The sequence below is a fragment of the Leucoraja erinacea genome, chromosome 5, assembly GCF_028641065.1.
Source record: "Leucoraja erinacea ecotype New England chromosome 5, Leri_hhj_1, whole genome shotgun sequence".
NCBI lineage: Eukaryota > Metazoa > Chordata > Chondrichthyes > Rajiformes > Rajidae > Leucoraja > Leucoraja erinaceus.
In genome coordinates this window covers 42608123-42623974 of record NC_073381.1, presented here as the reverse complement: position 1 = coordinate 42623974, position 15852 = coordinate 42608123, and the positions used below count along the sequence as shown (strand labels likewise).

General features: G+C 42.8%; 1 protein-coding gene and 2 non-coding genes across 4 annotated transcripts in view; all 3 read left to right on the top strand.

The window, feature by feature from the left end:
* The window catches only part of tmem214 (transmembrane protein 214), a 40665-nt gene extending 29452 nt beyond the window's left edge, over positions 1-11213 (top strand). Inside the window, exons 13-18 of one of the 2 annotated variants that reach the window (XM_055635437.1) lie at positions 1091-1208; positions 5021-5117; positions 6652-6820; positions 7325-7476; positions 8488-8554; positions 9408-9544. In XM_055635437.1, coding sequence (XP_055491412.1) covers positions 1091-1208; positions 5021-5117; positions 6652-6820; positions 7325-7476; positions 8488-8530 — 579 coding nt within the window. In that variant the 3' untranslated portion in view covers positions 8531-8554; positions 9408-9544. Of the gene's footprint in view, positions 1-1090; positions 1209-5020; positions 5118-6651; positions 6821-7324; positions 7477-8487; positions 8555-9407 lie in introns of both variants that reach the window. The other variant, XM_055635436.1, reaches the window with a different exon arrangement.
* Positions 11214-15214: 4001 nt separating this feature from the next.
* trnay-gua (transfer RNA tyrosine (anticodon GUA)) lies at positions 15215-15302 on the top strand. The gene is given in 2 exon segments: positions 15215-15251; positions 15267-15302. It is a non-coding gene; the product is annotated as a tRNA-Tyr (tRNA).
* Positions 15303-15779: 477 nt separating this feature from the next.
* On the top strand, positions 15780-15852 carry trnaa-agc (transfer RNA alanine (anticodon AGC)). Its single transcript has one exon. It is a non-coding gene; the product is annotated as a tRNA-Ala (tRNA).

Sequence of the window (15852 nt, the reverse complement as noted above, 5' to 3'; positions counted from 1 at the left end):
CCTCCTCCCCGGAGACCGGGGAATCATTGTAAATCATTGCATAAATGTTAGTCAGTTAGTTTGGAGGGATTTTATGTGGTGGTTGGGGGGGTGAAGGGGGAAACTTTGATTCTTAGTCCCCTACCTGGTCGGCGACTCCCAACATCGCGGAGCTGCGGGCTCCGTCCGGCCGCGGGTGGCGCCGGTTGGATCTCCGACCCCGGCAACTCTACCCCTGGCTGCGAGGCGTTCCAAATTCAGCACCGCCCGCGGCCGGACGCCCGCAGCCCCAGCTCCGCGAATGTTGGGAGTCGGCGGCCACAGCGCTCCGGAGCTTACCGCACGGCGACCCGGTAAGGCATTGCCCGCTCCCCGCTGGTATCCCAGCGCTGCGACGCCGCCGACTCCCAACATTCGCGGAGCTGGGGCTGTGGGCGTCCGGCCGCGGGCGGCGGTGGATTTGGAGCGCCTCGCAGCCAGGGGTAGAGTTGCCGGGGTCGGAGCTACAACCGGCGCCGCCCGCGGCCGGACGCCCGCAGCCCCAGCGCTGCGGAGCTTACTGCACGGCGACCCGGTAAGGCATTGACCGCTCCCCGCCTCTCCGACCAGGTAGGGGACTAAGAATTAAAGTTTACCCCTTCACCCCCCCTTCACATAAAAGCCCTCCAAACTAACTGACTAACATTTAAGCAATGATTTACAGATGTTTAAGTGTCTCCCCGGTCTCCGGGCAGGAGGCAGCCGCTACAGTAGTACAGTCCTGGGTTGACCGTGGGTCGTTTCGGGTCAAGTTTGGCGCCAAACGCGAGCTTTGGTGTGCCGACGACATCCTGGAAAAAATGGCCGGTTTTCGGAGTTTTTCGGTTTCCGGAACTCCGGATAAAAGGTTGTGCACCTGTAATACTGCAAATCTTAACTGGATTGACATGCCACTGTTTGCATCTTTGGAATATTGAACCAACACTGATTTGGAGCCAGTAACATTAGCTAATCATGGTTGATTAAATGAAAGATGCAGATGCTAATTGTGTGTTTCTGTTCTTCGTGTGTCCAATTAGATTTTTTTTGTGCATTGTGATGAATAATAAATGTTTACATATCTGTTTTCCAGAATATCCTGCAGAAGATGAGAGGCGGTGGATTTCCCTGGTTTCGTCTGTTACTTGTTCTAATGACTTTTGCTGCAGGGTTTGTGCTACATGATATTAGAGTACATGGGTCCTTCAATGGTTAGTAATAACTTTCATTGTTGAATATTGTTATTTTGGAGGAAGATTGTTGCAAAAGGAAAAAAATGCGGAGTCCACCTAGGGTCTCACTCTAAATTGTATTTGTGTGTCAAATATTTATCTCTCCATTAAAATGGTCATTGATTTTCGGAACAAATAGCAGATGTTTAGTTGGCAAATAAATAGAGTACCAGGCCAGCTCTAGAATTTAGTTGACCCGTGAAGGTCCCATCTTTATTTATAACCTTTTTGACCTCTGACATCTTTTTGTCCTTTATGCCTTGACATGAACATACATCATAGAAACATAGAAATTAGGTGCAGGAGTAGGCCATTCGGCCCTTCGAGCCTGCACCGCCATTCAATATGATCATGGCTGATCATCCAACTCGGTATCCCGTACCTGCCTTCTCTCCATACCCCCTGATCCCCATAGCCACAAGGGCCACATCTAACTCCCTCTTAAATATAGCCAATGAACTGGCCTCAACTACCCTCTGTGGCAGAGAGTTCCAGAGATTCACCACTCCCTGTGTGAAAAAAGTTCTTCTCATCTCGGTTTTAAAGTATTTCCCCTTTATCCTTAAGCTGTGACCCCTTGTCCTGGACTTCCCTAACATCGGGAACAATCTTCCTGCATCTAGCCTGTCCAACCCCTTAAGAACTTTGTAAGTTTCTATAAGATCCCCTCTCAATCTTCTAAATTCTAGAGAGTATAAACCAAGTCTATCCAGTCTTTCTTCATAAGACAGTCCTGACATCCCAGGAATCAGTCTGGTGAACCGTCTCTGCACTCCCTCTATGGCAATAATGTCCTTCCTCAGATTTGGAGACCAAAACTGTACGCAATACTCCAGGTGTGGTCTCACCAAGACCCTGTACAACTGCAGTAGAACCTCTCTGCTCCTATACTCAAATCCTTTTGCAATGAAAGCTAACATACCATTCGCTTTCTTTACTGCCTGCTGCACCTGCATGCCTACCTTCAATGACTGGTGTACCATGACACCCAGGTCTCGCTGCATCTCCCCCTTTCCCAATCGGCCACCATTTAGATAATAGTCTGCTTTCCTGTTATCTAAATGGTGGCCGATTGGGAAAGGGGGAGATGCAGCGAGACCTGGGTGTCATAGTACATGACACCTCTATATCAGAAATTGGCAAGATCCAGGAATTCTATCAACATATTTGGCAGTACAAGGAAAGTTGAAAAGGGATTCGGATATTTTAACAGTGTCTTGGCCTTGTTGTGCAGTATAAAATGGCAAAGGTTATGCTGTGAATATGTAAAATGCCAGTTTGTTCCGACTGTGGTTCTGTTTTCAATTCTGCCTATCGTACTTTATTTGACCATCCCCGGAGAGGTTGCGGAAGAAATGTGCTAGAATAGTACAGGGATGAAAGACTTGCAAGGCTTGAGCTTTTTCCAAATACTTAAGGAATTGGTTATTGATTCATCAAGCAATTAAAATTACTGTAAATGTCAAAATACAATGGCATATGATTTATAACAAATGACAGTCCGACCACTGTCAAAAATGATAATTGTGTAAATCTACCTCCTGTGAGGATATTTTTGGGGGCTGTGAAGGGTGACACTTTCACACCCATCCTCCAAATTGGGGCTGCTCTGACACCTGTTTGATCTTGTATGGTTCTGTTTTTAAGACCACAGATATTTTCATGGAATGTTCATTAATGCATTGTCCGTATGAGAGGCATTTATGACCATAAAACAATTGTCAAATATGTTTTGTGCTCGCATGTGGTGGAACTACCAAACTTGAACTTGATTTTCAATACCAAGCTTGCCTACTTATTGCATTTGTGGATTGGAAGCTGCGAGAGAATTTTGTACTGGATGTCAGATAACCAATCAAAATTATAAATTTAAAGCTCCAACAGCATCAAAGTTTGTCTGTATCTTCTAACAAGAAATGTAAGTTGGATTAGTAGTCTTTAGCTATCTACTGAAGCTCTTGGTTCTTGTACAAATGGTAGTGAAGAAAACATCAGAACAGAAGAAAAAGACTTAACACCTGCCCCTATATCTCCTCCCTCGCATCAATCCAGTAACCCCAGCAGTCCTTCCAGGTGCGACAAATGACCATGTGCACCTCCTTATCTACCACAGTTTCTGTTCTCAATGTGGCCACCTTTATATCATTGAGAACAAGTGTAGACTAAACGACTGTTTCACCAAACATCTGCTCGGTCTGCCAAGTCCTGCTGAATCTCCAGGTTGCTAATCATTTTAACTCCCCTTCCCTTACTGACTTTTTGATCCTGGGCCACCTCCATTGTCAGTGAGGTCACGCTCAAACTATGAACAGCACGTTGTATTCTGCATGACTAGCTTACAACCTAACAGCATGAAAATTGAATTCTCCAATTTTGGGTAACTACCAAACAAAGCTCCCACACCCCTTCCTTCCCTGTGCCACACTTGGATTCGCACACATCTTCCACTTTCCCCTCCCTGTCCCTTCCTCTTGCTTCACAATTCGTACAACTTCTACCCTTCTCATGCTTTTCGTCCTTTCATCTCTAGCCCTTTGTCTGACTATCCGCCAATCAATACCCCACCAACCTGCATCCACCTATTATTTGCCAGGCTTTGTCCTACCCCAACTTCTCTTCCAGCTTCAGTCCGAAGAAGGGTCTTGACCTTAAAATACACCTATTCACATTCTCCAAGGATGCCTGACCTGCTGAGTGAGTTACTCTAGTGCTTTGTTTAAAAATATATATAAATCAGTATCTGCAGTTCCTTGTGAATCTATTAGAACGGTAGGCCCACCACTTGTAATTGTGCATCCAGATATAGGTTTTATAGAAATGTGGTTATTGGTCTAAGATGCCAAATTACATTTGGGCAGCTTGTATGGTCGTTATATTTTATTATCTTTATTGTTTCTGTAATCCAACAAGAAATTGCATTCAATTAATGTTGGTCAATTAACTTTGCATTTAGTCTCTATTCCATGCTTTTAATCGGTCAATCACATTTTAATATCAAGAGAGTCAAAAGTTTTATTGTCATGTGTCCCAGATAGGACAATTACATTCTTGCTTGCTGCAGCACAACAGAATATGTAAACATAGTACAGAACAGGAGATAAAAGTTCAGTGTGTCTATATAACCATAAACCATATATATACACAATAAATATACAGATAAAGTGCAATAGGCTGTTATTGTTCAGAGTTTGTTTGATGGCGAGTTTAATAGCTTGATGGCTGTGGGGAAGAAGCTGTTCCTGAACCTGGATGTTCCAGATTTCAAGCTCCTGTACCTTCTTCCTGATGGCAGCAGAGAGATGTGGCCAGGACGGTGTGGGTCCTTGATGATGCTGGCAGCCTTTTTGAGGCAGCGACTGCGATAGATCCCTTCGATGGTGGGGAGGTCAGAACTGATGATGGACTGGGCAGTGGTCACAACTTTCTGCAATCTTTTCCGCTCCTGGAGGTTCAAGTTACTGATCCAAGCCACGATGCAACAGTCAGTATGCTCGCTACTGTGCACCTGTAGAAGTCCGAGAGTCCTCCTTGACATACCGACTCTCCGTAATTGTGGTGTTAAATTTTCAGTAACACAAACGTAATAAGCTTTCCCTGTATTCCTTGAAGTGCCTCAAATGCTTTAATTTTGTTCAGAAACTTCTTCAGACATGTGAATTTCCAGATATGTATTCTGCTGGAGATATTTTTATAAACTTAGTATCGTGTAAACTATTGAAACCACTAATGCCTGTTAAGAAGTATTTGAATATTTTTACTGGCCAATCATCTATTCTCTTTATCTTCCTCAGCTTCTTCATCTGCTCATATCCTTCAACAGTCAGGGTTGATATCCATATCTGAACAGGCTTGGAATAAAGTGTCTTATTATTCCAGACAGGGATACAGGTGGGTGTATTTGATAAAGACTGTCTGGAAATACCACTGTCTTTTTTTCCAACTGTCCTGCATAAAATAGAAAATTTGAATTCAGAACAAAGTACAATTTGGCTTTATTGTTAACTTTCAAATATCAACGGTCTTTCATTTAAATCCTCCCTGTTTGTTTGCATTTCCTTCCAAGTGGATCTTTTATTTTATTGCCAGTAATTGATTGTTATATCTAAAATAATGCTTGCCTATAAAGACCATCTTTTGTGTCAAAGTAGCATATTGTTTGAATATTTCAACAGTTTAAAAGCTTCAATTTACAAAATCTTAAGCGTCCCTTGAACAAATATTATGTACTCTTGATGGGAATAATGTGATTTTTAAATCTGTTTTTGATATGGTGGGATTTTACATTGTCTTTTTAAAGTTGGTTGCCCAGATACAAAGTACAGCTGTCTTTTTTGAGTTGATAGGAATGGGTGTGAGCAGTTACTGAGGTCTAGCAGGACTTGGAGGGAGTATGGGTGCAAGTGGAATTGAGTATGTAAAATTGTAATCTCCTGCACCCATAATTTCTAATTAGTTTAGTGACATAGCGTGGAAACAGGCCCTTCGGCCCACACATCTGCCAATCCCACCCAACCTACATCCATCTATCATTTGTTCAGCTTTGCACTATCCCAACCCCTCTTCCAACTTTCTTCCTCCCCCCCCCCCCATTGGTATGAAGAAAGGTCCCGACCGGAAACGTCTGTCCATTCCCTCCACAGATGCTGCCAGATGGGCCTGTCCCACTTAGGCGATTTTTTTTTTTTTTAGGCGACTACAGGCGACTTGACTGTCGCCACAAGTTCGCGGGGGTGTCGCCTGTATGGTCGTGAGTAGTCTCCTCAGCCGCGCAAAGAGTCTTAGCGTCCTTCTGGTCACCGCAAAATTTTCAACATGTTGAAACATTTTTGGCGACAGTGAGTTTGACGCATATGAGCGTATCTTGACTTATCCTGACGTAGGTGCTATGGTTGGTTGTCGACAGGTTAACATGTGTTGTTGCCGGTGCTGACCGGTGAATTCCATTGGTGACTACGTCAACCGGCGACAGGTACCGGCAACTGAATTGTCTTACCTTGTCGCGGGTGGATGTAGGTTGTTGTAGGTGGACGTCCTAATGGTCGCCGGTTGTCGGTAGCTTGCCATAGCTTTGCATTGACTAGGAGGTAGGCTGTTGTAGTCATTGTCGTAGACATTGTCATAAGGGGGTCCAGTCGCCGGTTTTTCGACGACCTGCTACGACTATGGCAGTCGCCAAAAAAATCGCCTAAGTGGGACAGGCCCATTACTCGCTGATTTCATCCATCTCTTTGTATATTTACTGTTTATTTGACGGCTCTCATCCATTCTGTACCACGAATCTTCAACATGGAGAATAGTGTTACTTGGGGAGCATGATCCATAAATTAATTTCTGAATCCTTAAAATGCATTTTATGATTCCTTGTGTTTGCTGTTATGTGGTTTCTGACCTGTCCATACGCTCCTTTTCATTATCTTCGCAGTTGGGTAGAAACAAATACTCCACATTATTATTCAGAAGCTGTAACGATGTTTGGACCAAGTCTTGAGCTGGGTTGGAGAAAGTTATCTGAATCAGCTGTGTATATAAAAGAGAACTTGTCATATCATGTTTCATGGATCATTGAAAATGTGCCCAAGTTTGCTCAGTGGGTAAGTATTAATGTTTTCATAAGTCTCATGCATGCAGCAGGTTTTGATAGTGACATGTGCAACATGTTTGTCACCTCTGTTTCATGTTTTGTTGTTCATTTTGAAGTTTGATAATTTGAACTCTTGACCATGCATTTTATAATGTGAAAAAGCAAGATGAGATCCCTCTGATTCCATTCTTCCTCCCACCTCCGACAGGGGTAAATGGGGGTTGTGTTGTTTAAGATCATGTCCATAGTGCAAGATGATTTGATAGAGACAAGCCAAAATCCAGAATAATGTGGAAACATTTTTTGGAGCAAAAGGGGATTATCTCGACTGATAGTGTCCACTAAGCATTGTAAGTGGATACTTTAATTCAAATTGTACTTTTTACACAACTGGAGCTGTAGGTAGAGTGGTATTCAAGTGGAAACTCGCTTCCCTGGTATTTTATTCAGTTGCATATTGTGGATTTGTGGAAATATAAGACTAGGACATAACCCGAATGTCTTCTCTTTTCAGCTTCACTCTAATCTTCCGGACACAGTGTTCCACGTTGTAGAATATATCAAGGAATTACTTCTCTTTGTCCATCAGAATTACATATTACCAATTGTGGAATATATGAAAATAATGATATTGCATTGGTGGAGACAATTTGTTAATTCTTGCGAGTAAGTAGCTGTTCTGTTACTTTTTTCCCCTTTCCAAGATGTTTGGAGCCCAAATCATTGGCAATGAAATTTGGTGTATGTTGGGTGTTTCTGGGGTACAGTGGTGCTTTTCATATTTATGGAGAATATTGCATTTTTTCCAATGCAAGATTATCCTATTATTTACTTTCCGTTGTGAAATACTGTAAAACTCTAATCTGGCACCGATGGAACTTAATAGGGCTGTGGGATAATATCCTATGAATGTACTGAAAAATTTCACTTATTTAGGTATTATACAGTTGCAATTCCAGTAAATTAGGAAAACATGGAGAAGAGGAAGTGTAATCTGACAAGCTAGATAGTGAACAATTGAGATTTCTGAATTGGATTTAACACAGAAGTTTTACTGTACAATAATAGTTCAATGGATTCTGGAAAATAAATAAATGTATGTTGTTATTAGGATATTATTAAAATCCACCAACACCCCTCACTCCCATCACCTAAGCTCATAGGTTTTGAGTTTCAAAGTAAATGGTCATGAGATGCGAGTTGAAACTTAAATTTTGTTGTTGAAATGGGAGACAGCCCCCTGGTTGCCCATTTATCTGAATTTAATATTTTTTCCATCAAACATCACTAACGTATGCAACAAATGGTTGATAATATCATTAAGTACAGATAACTAAAAAAGAGAACAGCATTTTTTGTTTTACAATTCTGTTACATCTAACAATTTAAACGTTGAATTTGTTTCAAAAACTAAGCAAGGTGTAAGTAAGGTGATGGAACAGAATGGGATAAATTCAAGTAATAAGATTGCTAGATTTCAGAATCAGAATGCCGTTTATTGTCATTTAAACATGGGTTCAAATGAAATTACGTTCCTGCAGTCATAATACAAAAAAACGAAACACACAATTCCACACAACTGTCCAACACAGTGAATCTGCAAACACCTCCTTACTGTGATGGAAGGCAAAAGTCTTATCTCTTCCCTGTTCTCTGTTCTTTATTCTTCTCCCGCAGTCAAGCAGTCAAACTGCTGCATCAAGCTGATCGAGGCTCTTGATGTTAGAGCCCCCGGCGGGCGATGGTAAGTCCCACGGCCCTTTAAGCCGCGCTGGGCGATGTAAGGCCCCGCTCCGGGTCGATTTAAACCCCTCGATACGGGCGGGCGAAGTTTGCCGTTGCGGGAGCTCCGAAAAGCGGTCTCCCACCAGGGACCGACAAGCTCCCGATGTTACCGTCCACAGGGCCTGCAGCCGAAGCTCCCAAGTCGGGTCGCAGCCGCGCGTCACCACAGCGCTTCGCACTCCGAAGTCGGACAGCTCCGCGATGGTGAGTCCGCAGGCTCTGCGACTGGAGCTCCAGGTCGATTCCGGTTGGAGGCCGCTGGCTCCACGATGTTAGGTCCCAATGACAACGGAAACTCGACAAGGAAAACGTCGGGCCCCCTTACAGGGAAGAGATTAAAAAGTATCCCCCAACCCCCTCCCCCACATATACACAACTAAAAATAATAAAAAAATAAAATCAAAACCTACACCTAACATAGGACAAAAAGAAAAAAAAAAGACAGATGGACTGCAAAGGCCTCTGCCACGAGGCGCCGCCATCTTGTCCAGTTGACTTTTTGTAATGTTATTTTAAATTGTTCAAATGTTTCCATGCATTTGCACTTATGGATGATGTGAAGGAAGTATTTATAGATGTTTTAAATGCCATACATCAAGATCTCAGGTGGAAATGGATAATTATAAACTAGTGTTATAAAAGCAGCATCTGTGGATAAAACAGAATGTTTACAATCATCTCTCCACGGATGTTGCCTGACTTGAGTATTTTCAGCTTTTAGTAAGTTTATCTGACTGTGGTTTGGGAATGCATACCAAGCCTGAGCTTGCATTTGCAATTATTTATTTTTTTACATCTCTACCAATTTTTAGGGGTGAAATCAATTGGGATTGCATGAAGAAACACTTTGTGTACACCACACATGTAACGTGGGGTTATCTACAGAATACTACAACCGCTATCAAAAACTGGGCTGCCGCAGTGATCGCCAGTTATTAAACAAGAAGAATGTTCATGTTCGTTTCGGAGTAGCATAATCACTTTCAGCATTTTTGAGGAGATGGATTGCATTTTCAGCCGGAGAGAGCATAATCAGTTGAACTGAAAGTACAAATGCCACTTAATTCCTTCATTTATAAAAATTTATAACAAATGCATGTATTTTGTATCCTGTTTTCCCAAAACTCTTCAGTGGTGACTGTCTTCTATATTGTAATTACAAGATCTTTACATTAAATTTTGGATGAAAATTCTCAATACCAATTAATATTTATTGCTATAAACAGTTCACACATTGCAAAAAAAAGATTTGATTCGAAATAGTAGATTGAATATAGTGTTTTAATGAACATCCAATGTTAAACAAGCCAATTGTACACTTTAATGGGACATCTTGCATATTAAAGTAATTGCATTGTTAACATCTAATTTATCAATCTTGGTGGTTTGTGTCCAGTTACCACAGTAAGAGGTTGAAGTCATTCATGTTGCATGCAGTCTATCAAGAGGTTTCATGTGAAATATTGTTTGTAACAGGTATGAATGTCCAAGTTCAACAATACTTATTAGAAATATCATTCTAACTAGCCCCCGTGAAATGGGTTGCAAAATCTGTCATTTCTACTTTTATCTCCTACTCATTAATATTTAAAATTTTACATGTTAACACAGAATGTTGTCATGTTATCAAATGGCATGAAAGTTTTGTTCAGAATAAGTGACACAATCGTGGCAAGACATCAAGGGTCTGATTCATCATCTTTATAAAGAACATCATCAATTATAAAGGCACTTGTTCCTATCTTGTTGCTATCCATTGTAATTGTAAAACATTTCAGTCCATTGAAGATATGTAATTCTAATATAATTGTTGTGGCTGCACCTAGTCAAAATTCTAGATGATAAGTGAAATAGTGTAATTTGTCTTGGCATGTTTGTTGCTGTTTCTAACTCTACTTCCAGATCTGAAAAGATCCTTACAAATGAGTTGGAGTTCAGCTAGCGCTTTGTGGGCGCTTCATTTCAGGAGCCAATTGCAAAGCTTCATTTACAAATACCATCTCTGCCGCCTCTCTTTCCACCCCCTCCCTCCTCCACACCACAATCCCCAATAACATTTGCAAATTGCAGGTACATTAAATGCTCTCCCAAAGAGTGTGGATAAATTGAAATAGTTAAATGCTCAGGTCGGGGACAATGCCTATATTTAGTTAAATAGTGTGGGAGCCAGAATGAATCTTTGCGTGAAAAGAGAGCCAATCTTTGCACTCTGAATTATTGTTCCAAATAAAGTGTTGCAAATTGGCAGTTATGACAATTCTTCTCCTGTCAATGTCATTTTCCCAGTCCTATCATATGCACTCGATGCAAAATTGCTTGTAAATATTGTTTAAAAATATATTTTGCCTACTTCATCAACTGACTGCATTTATTAATGGCCTTTTGTTTTGCTGTTGAGATGGAACACTGTTGCCTTGTTCATACACTAATTTATTAAAGTGAATTTTAACTGGGGGAAATTCTACAATGTACATATGAACCAGAGTGCTGGTTAGGGTTGGTGAACCTTTAGCTAACTAGTCATATGTTATTTCTTTTTCAGGACAGTGTTGTCTTTAAATGTATATTTCAATCGTGAATTAATTTCTGATGGAAAAATAAATGGTATTGAACAAGTATTTTGAATCGTTGATTTTAAGAAGTAATTCGAAACTGTTCAATATTCCTTAAGGCACGTTTCCCCCCGAAACTTGACGTTTCCACTAACCAAAAATTAACATACTTGCGAAAATTTAATGTAGTTGGCCAATTAGTGCTCTTAATACTAGACCAGTCACCACTTGAATTGTAAGTTAGATATTGGCAGGGTTGCTCAATAAGGAAATCGACGAGAGATGAAAAGGAAGTTCCTACTTTGTCACCCATAATGTAGTCCAGATTGGTGTATACTGGGGCTTTGTTTTCTTTTTATGAGCAACATATTTGATTGTACAATACCTGTGTTTGTTATCTTGTAACTTCAAAGAATGCAAGCTGACATAAACCAAACTATATTTTCGTGGGACCATGAAGTTGTAGAGATAAAATAGGCCATGTGGAATCTGAAATGCAAATAGTGTAATTGAACAGTTTGGAAATGGGACAAAGACACTCATTAGGAACATGCAAAATAAAAGAACGGATTTCAGTAAGAATGGCTACTCTTTCTCGTACACTATGAAGTGCATATAAAAAATTGACCAGTTTTTGTAAAAACAGTAGATAGGCAGTCTTTGATACTGCTGAGCAGGAATTCTTTTTGATGATACAAGCACCTTCCACTGTGTTGATAAGGGACAGCACCCAACCTGCTTTGCATCAGGTGGTCAGGACTTTGCTGCTAGCTGCTGAACACTTGAATTATAACGGAGGTTACACAAAAAAGCTGGAGAAACTCAGCGGGTGCAGCAGCATCTATGGAGCAAAGGAAATAGGCAACGTTTCGGGCCGAAACCCTTCTTCAGACTGGCCCGAAACGTTGCCTATTTCCTTCGCTCCATAGATGCTGCTGCACAAGCTGAGTTTCTCCAGCTTTTTTGTGTAACCTTCGATTCTCCAGCATCTGCAGTTCCTTCTTAAACACTTGAATTATAACTTTGTGCAATCCCTCCAGTTGCAACTTAAAGTGACTGAGCTTTAGAATTCTTCCTGGTGAAGAAAAATATGCCCCATCCCCAAATCATTCATCTTTGGCTTAAATTTCTCACATTATGAGACTGAATCCTTGATCTGAGGGAGGGGAAACACCACCTTTCTACCCTGCTGAATTTTGAAGAGTGAATTTTGAAACTTGAGCTTCCGGTTGCATGTCATTTCAACTTCATTTCTCATTCCCACACTGATCTGTCCTTCCTCAGCCTTCCCCATTACAATATTGAGAGAATAACCTAGTGACCTGGTGTCAAGACAATATGACCTTTCAATGTCAGCAAGACAAAGGAGATGGTGATCGACTTCAGGAAGTGAAGCCCTATACATACCCCAGTATGCATTGATGGTGTAGAAGTAGAGATGGTTGAAAGGTTCAAATTCTTAGGAGCACATATCACCAGCAACCTGTCCTGGACCATCTATATTGAAGCAATGGCCAAGAAACCACACAATGCCTCTTTCCTGAAAAAGCTTAGGACGTTCAGAATGTCCCTAACAACTCTCACCAACTACAGATGCGGTGTAGAAAGCATTTTATTGGGACACATCACAGAATGGTTTGGGAACAGCTCCATCTAAGACCACAATAAGTTGCAGAGAATTGCAGCCCAGACCATCACACAAACCAACCAACGTTCCACTGACTTAATTTACATTTCACGCTGCCTCGGCAGAGGCACCAGTGTAATCATGGACGAGTCTCACCCTAGCCACTCCGTCTTCTTGGAACAGAGGCCAGAATTCTCTGCAGTATTAAGGCCCTTTTGATACCTATCTTCATGGGGGTGAAAGATTGCAACCTTCACGTGGTCCCCCCTGTTTTGACGAATGCAATCAACCCGGCATGCACAATCAAATAGAACAAGTTGTCCTACAACTTTAGGCTGTGCACACCATACGCAAGAAGAAGACCTATCTTCATTATTTTTCATGTGGGCACCACTTTGGCAACAGTCTTTGCTCACTGAGAACCACATTGAATATTAAATTAACATTGCTTATTGCTGCTGAATAATGTCATTTTACATAGGGACATGCAACAAAAATTAACTGGTTGAAACCAACCTGATTTCCCAGTGGCTCAGCATTCAACTCGCCCTCCCATTCCGAATCCGACCTTTCTGTCCTGGGCCTCCTCAATGGCCAGAGTGAGTCCCACTGCAAATTGGTGGAGCAGCATTTCATATTTCATATTTTGCTTGGGTAGTTTACACCCCATCGGTATGAACATTGAGTTCTCTAATTTTAGGTGGTCCTTGCTTTCTCCCTCCTTCCCCTCCCCAGCTCTTCCACAGCCCACTGTCTCTGCCTCTTCCCTTCTTCTCGCCCCCCCCACCCCCACATCATTCTGAAGCAAAGAACAAAGATCTTTGGTCCGAAGAAGGGTCTCGACCGGAAACGTCGCCTATTCCTTCGCTCTATAGATGCTGCCTCACCCGTTGAGTTTTTCCAGCATTTTTGTCTACCTTCGATTTTTCCAGCATCTGCAGTTCTTTCTTATACATTAAATAGAAAAATACATAGAATGAAATAGGCATGAATTAGACAAAAGCAGAATGCTGTCAATACACATGCATGGACTCGGGCTCTACTGCCCTGGCCCATTGAATGGCCCCTTGCTTCTCATTACTTCCCCATCCACTCTTGATCCGTCAAACTATGTTCCTGAACCCTTTCACATAGAAATTTCTTCCACATTTTTTGCCCTCTGACCCTCTTCTGTCCTTTCATAAACACCCAGTCTTAGATCCATTAGTCTTTAGGCCCACCCAATACCATGTCTGGCCACCAGGTCCCATCTCCGCAGCCAACATCGTCCCTGACCATATACTCCAGCCCCACACCCTTCCAATCATCAGGTACCATTCCCGGCCCCAGGCCCATGCAAGCGCCTGGCACTGATCACCATTAAATAAAAGGTCGAATGTGTCAACTCCTGTACTGCACCATTTTCACACAGAGAGTGGTGAATCTCTGGAACTCTCTGCCGCAGAGGGTAGTTGAGGCCACAGTTCATTGGCTATATTTAAGAGGGAGTTAGATGTGGCCCTTGTGGCTAAGGGGATCAGGGGGTATGGAGAGAAGGCAGGTACAGGATACTGAGTTGGATGATCATATTGAATGGCGGTGCAGGCTTGAAGGGCCGAATGGCCTACTCCTGCACCTAATTTCTATGTTTCTATATTATTGCTTTCTTTATCTGGCTGGTCACTAGGTTTTAACATCTCGCCCCTGAAGCCTCCCAATCAGTCTGAAGAAGAATGCCAACCTGAAATGTTGTCTGTCCAATCACTCCCTAAATGCTGACAGGCATGCTGAGAACTTCCAGCACTTTGTATTAAAACAACACCTCGTGTTCTGCGTGGGTAGTCGACAAGCCAATGGTACGAATATTAAATATTCCAGCTTCAGGTAACCGTAACCCGTTGCGTTTCCTACTGTCTTTGCTTCTGATCCACTTAGGTCTTTCTGCCCTCCTTTTCCATGCTCTCCTCTAGTCCCTCCAAATCACCCAGTTTTGTCCAAAGATTATAGAGGAGCTATAATGTTTGGTTTTGTCCCTCCCTCCACCTAATCTGGATCCATCCACCCATCACTCACATACCTTCCCCCCCACCCCTCACGATTCCTTCTGCCTACTTCCTCCATGTCCGATTCCAACCTAACATCCTACCCTCTGTCCGACAACCGGGATCCCCCACCTAATTCCATCCACCCATCATCACTCATCCCTTCTTGTTCCACCTGCCTCCTCTCCACCCTCGATCCAAAACGTCAACAATCGATGCTTTGAAACAAAAAAGACGCTGCTCGACCTGCTAAGTACCTCCATCAGTTTATATTTTGTCTCAGTCTCCTCTAGTATGGTCATGCCTCATTCCCAGCAGCGGATTGAGGGATTGAGCAGCACCGTGAATCTGGTGCAACGCCAGCACCACTGGGCGGGCGGGCGGACACACGAGGCGCGGGAGCGGCTCATTCTACTGTGCCTTCGATAGCTCAGCTGGTAGAGCGGAGGACTGTAGTTGATTATACTGGAAATCCTTAGGTCACTGGTTCGATTCCGGTTCGAAGGACGTTTATTTTTCTTCCTCCATATGAGATTTGAAGCTTTTTTGTTTGCGCTTTATGTATTTCAAGGAAGCACTTCATGTAATAATTTAATTCAGCGGATCGGGAACCAGCTGTGGGGGGAACGGGTAGATAGCGTTCCGGGTAGGGACCGTTCTTCAGAGCCCGGCTCGGTTACCTCCCCAGGTGCTGGAACCTTGCGCGTAACACAAAGTGCTGGAGGAAGGTGGGGGGGGGGGGGGGGGGAGAGGGGAGGATGAGTTCCTCCAGCACTTTGTGTTACGGGCAAGGTTCCAGCACCTTCAGTTCCTTGCGTTTCCATTAACAACGTATCCCGTGGTTGGAGGCTCTTGCTCGGGGGGAAATGTGGAGGGTGACCATCCGTGGGCCCGGTCCGTGCAGTATTACCATTCAACATAGACCGCTAACAGGTTGCGTTCTTCGTCGCTCTTCAAGGTTCCTCTGGATTATGACGTCCAGCAGGGGGATTAGCTCAAATGGTAGAGCGCTCGCTTAGCATGCGAGAGGTAGCGGGATCGATGCCCGTATCCTCCA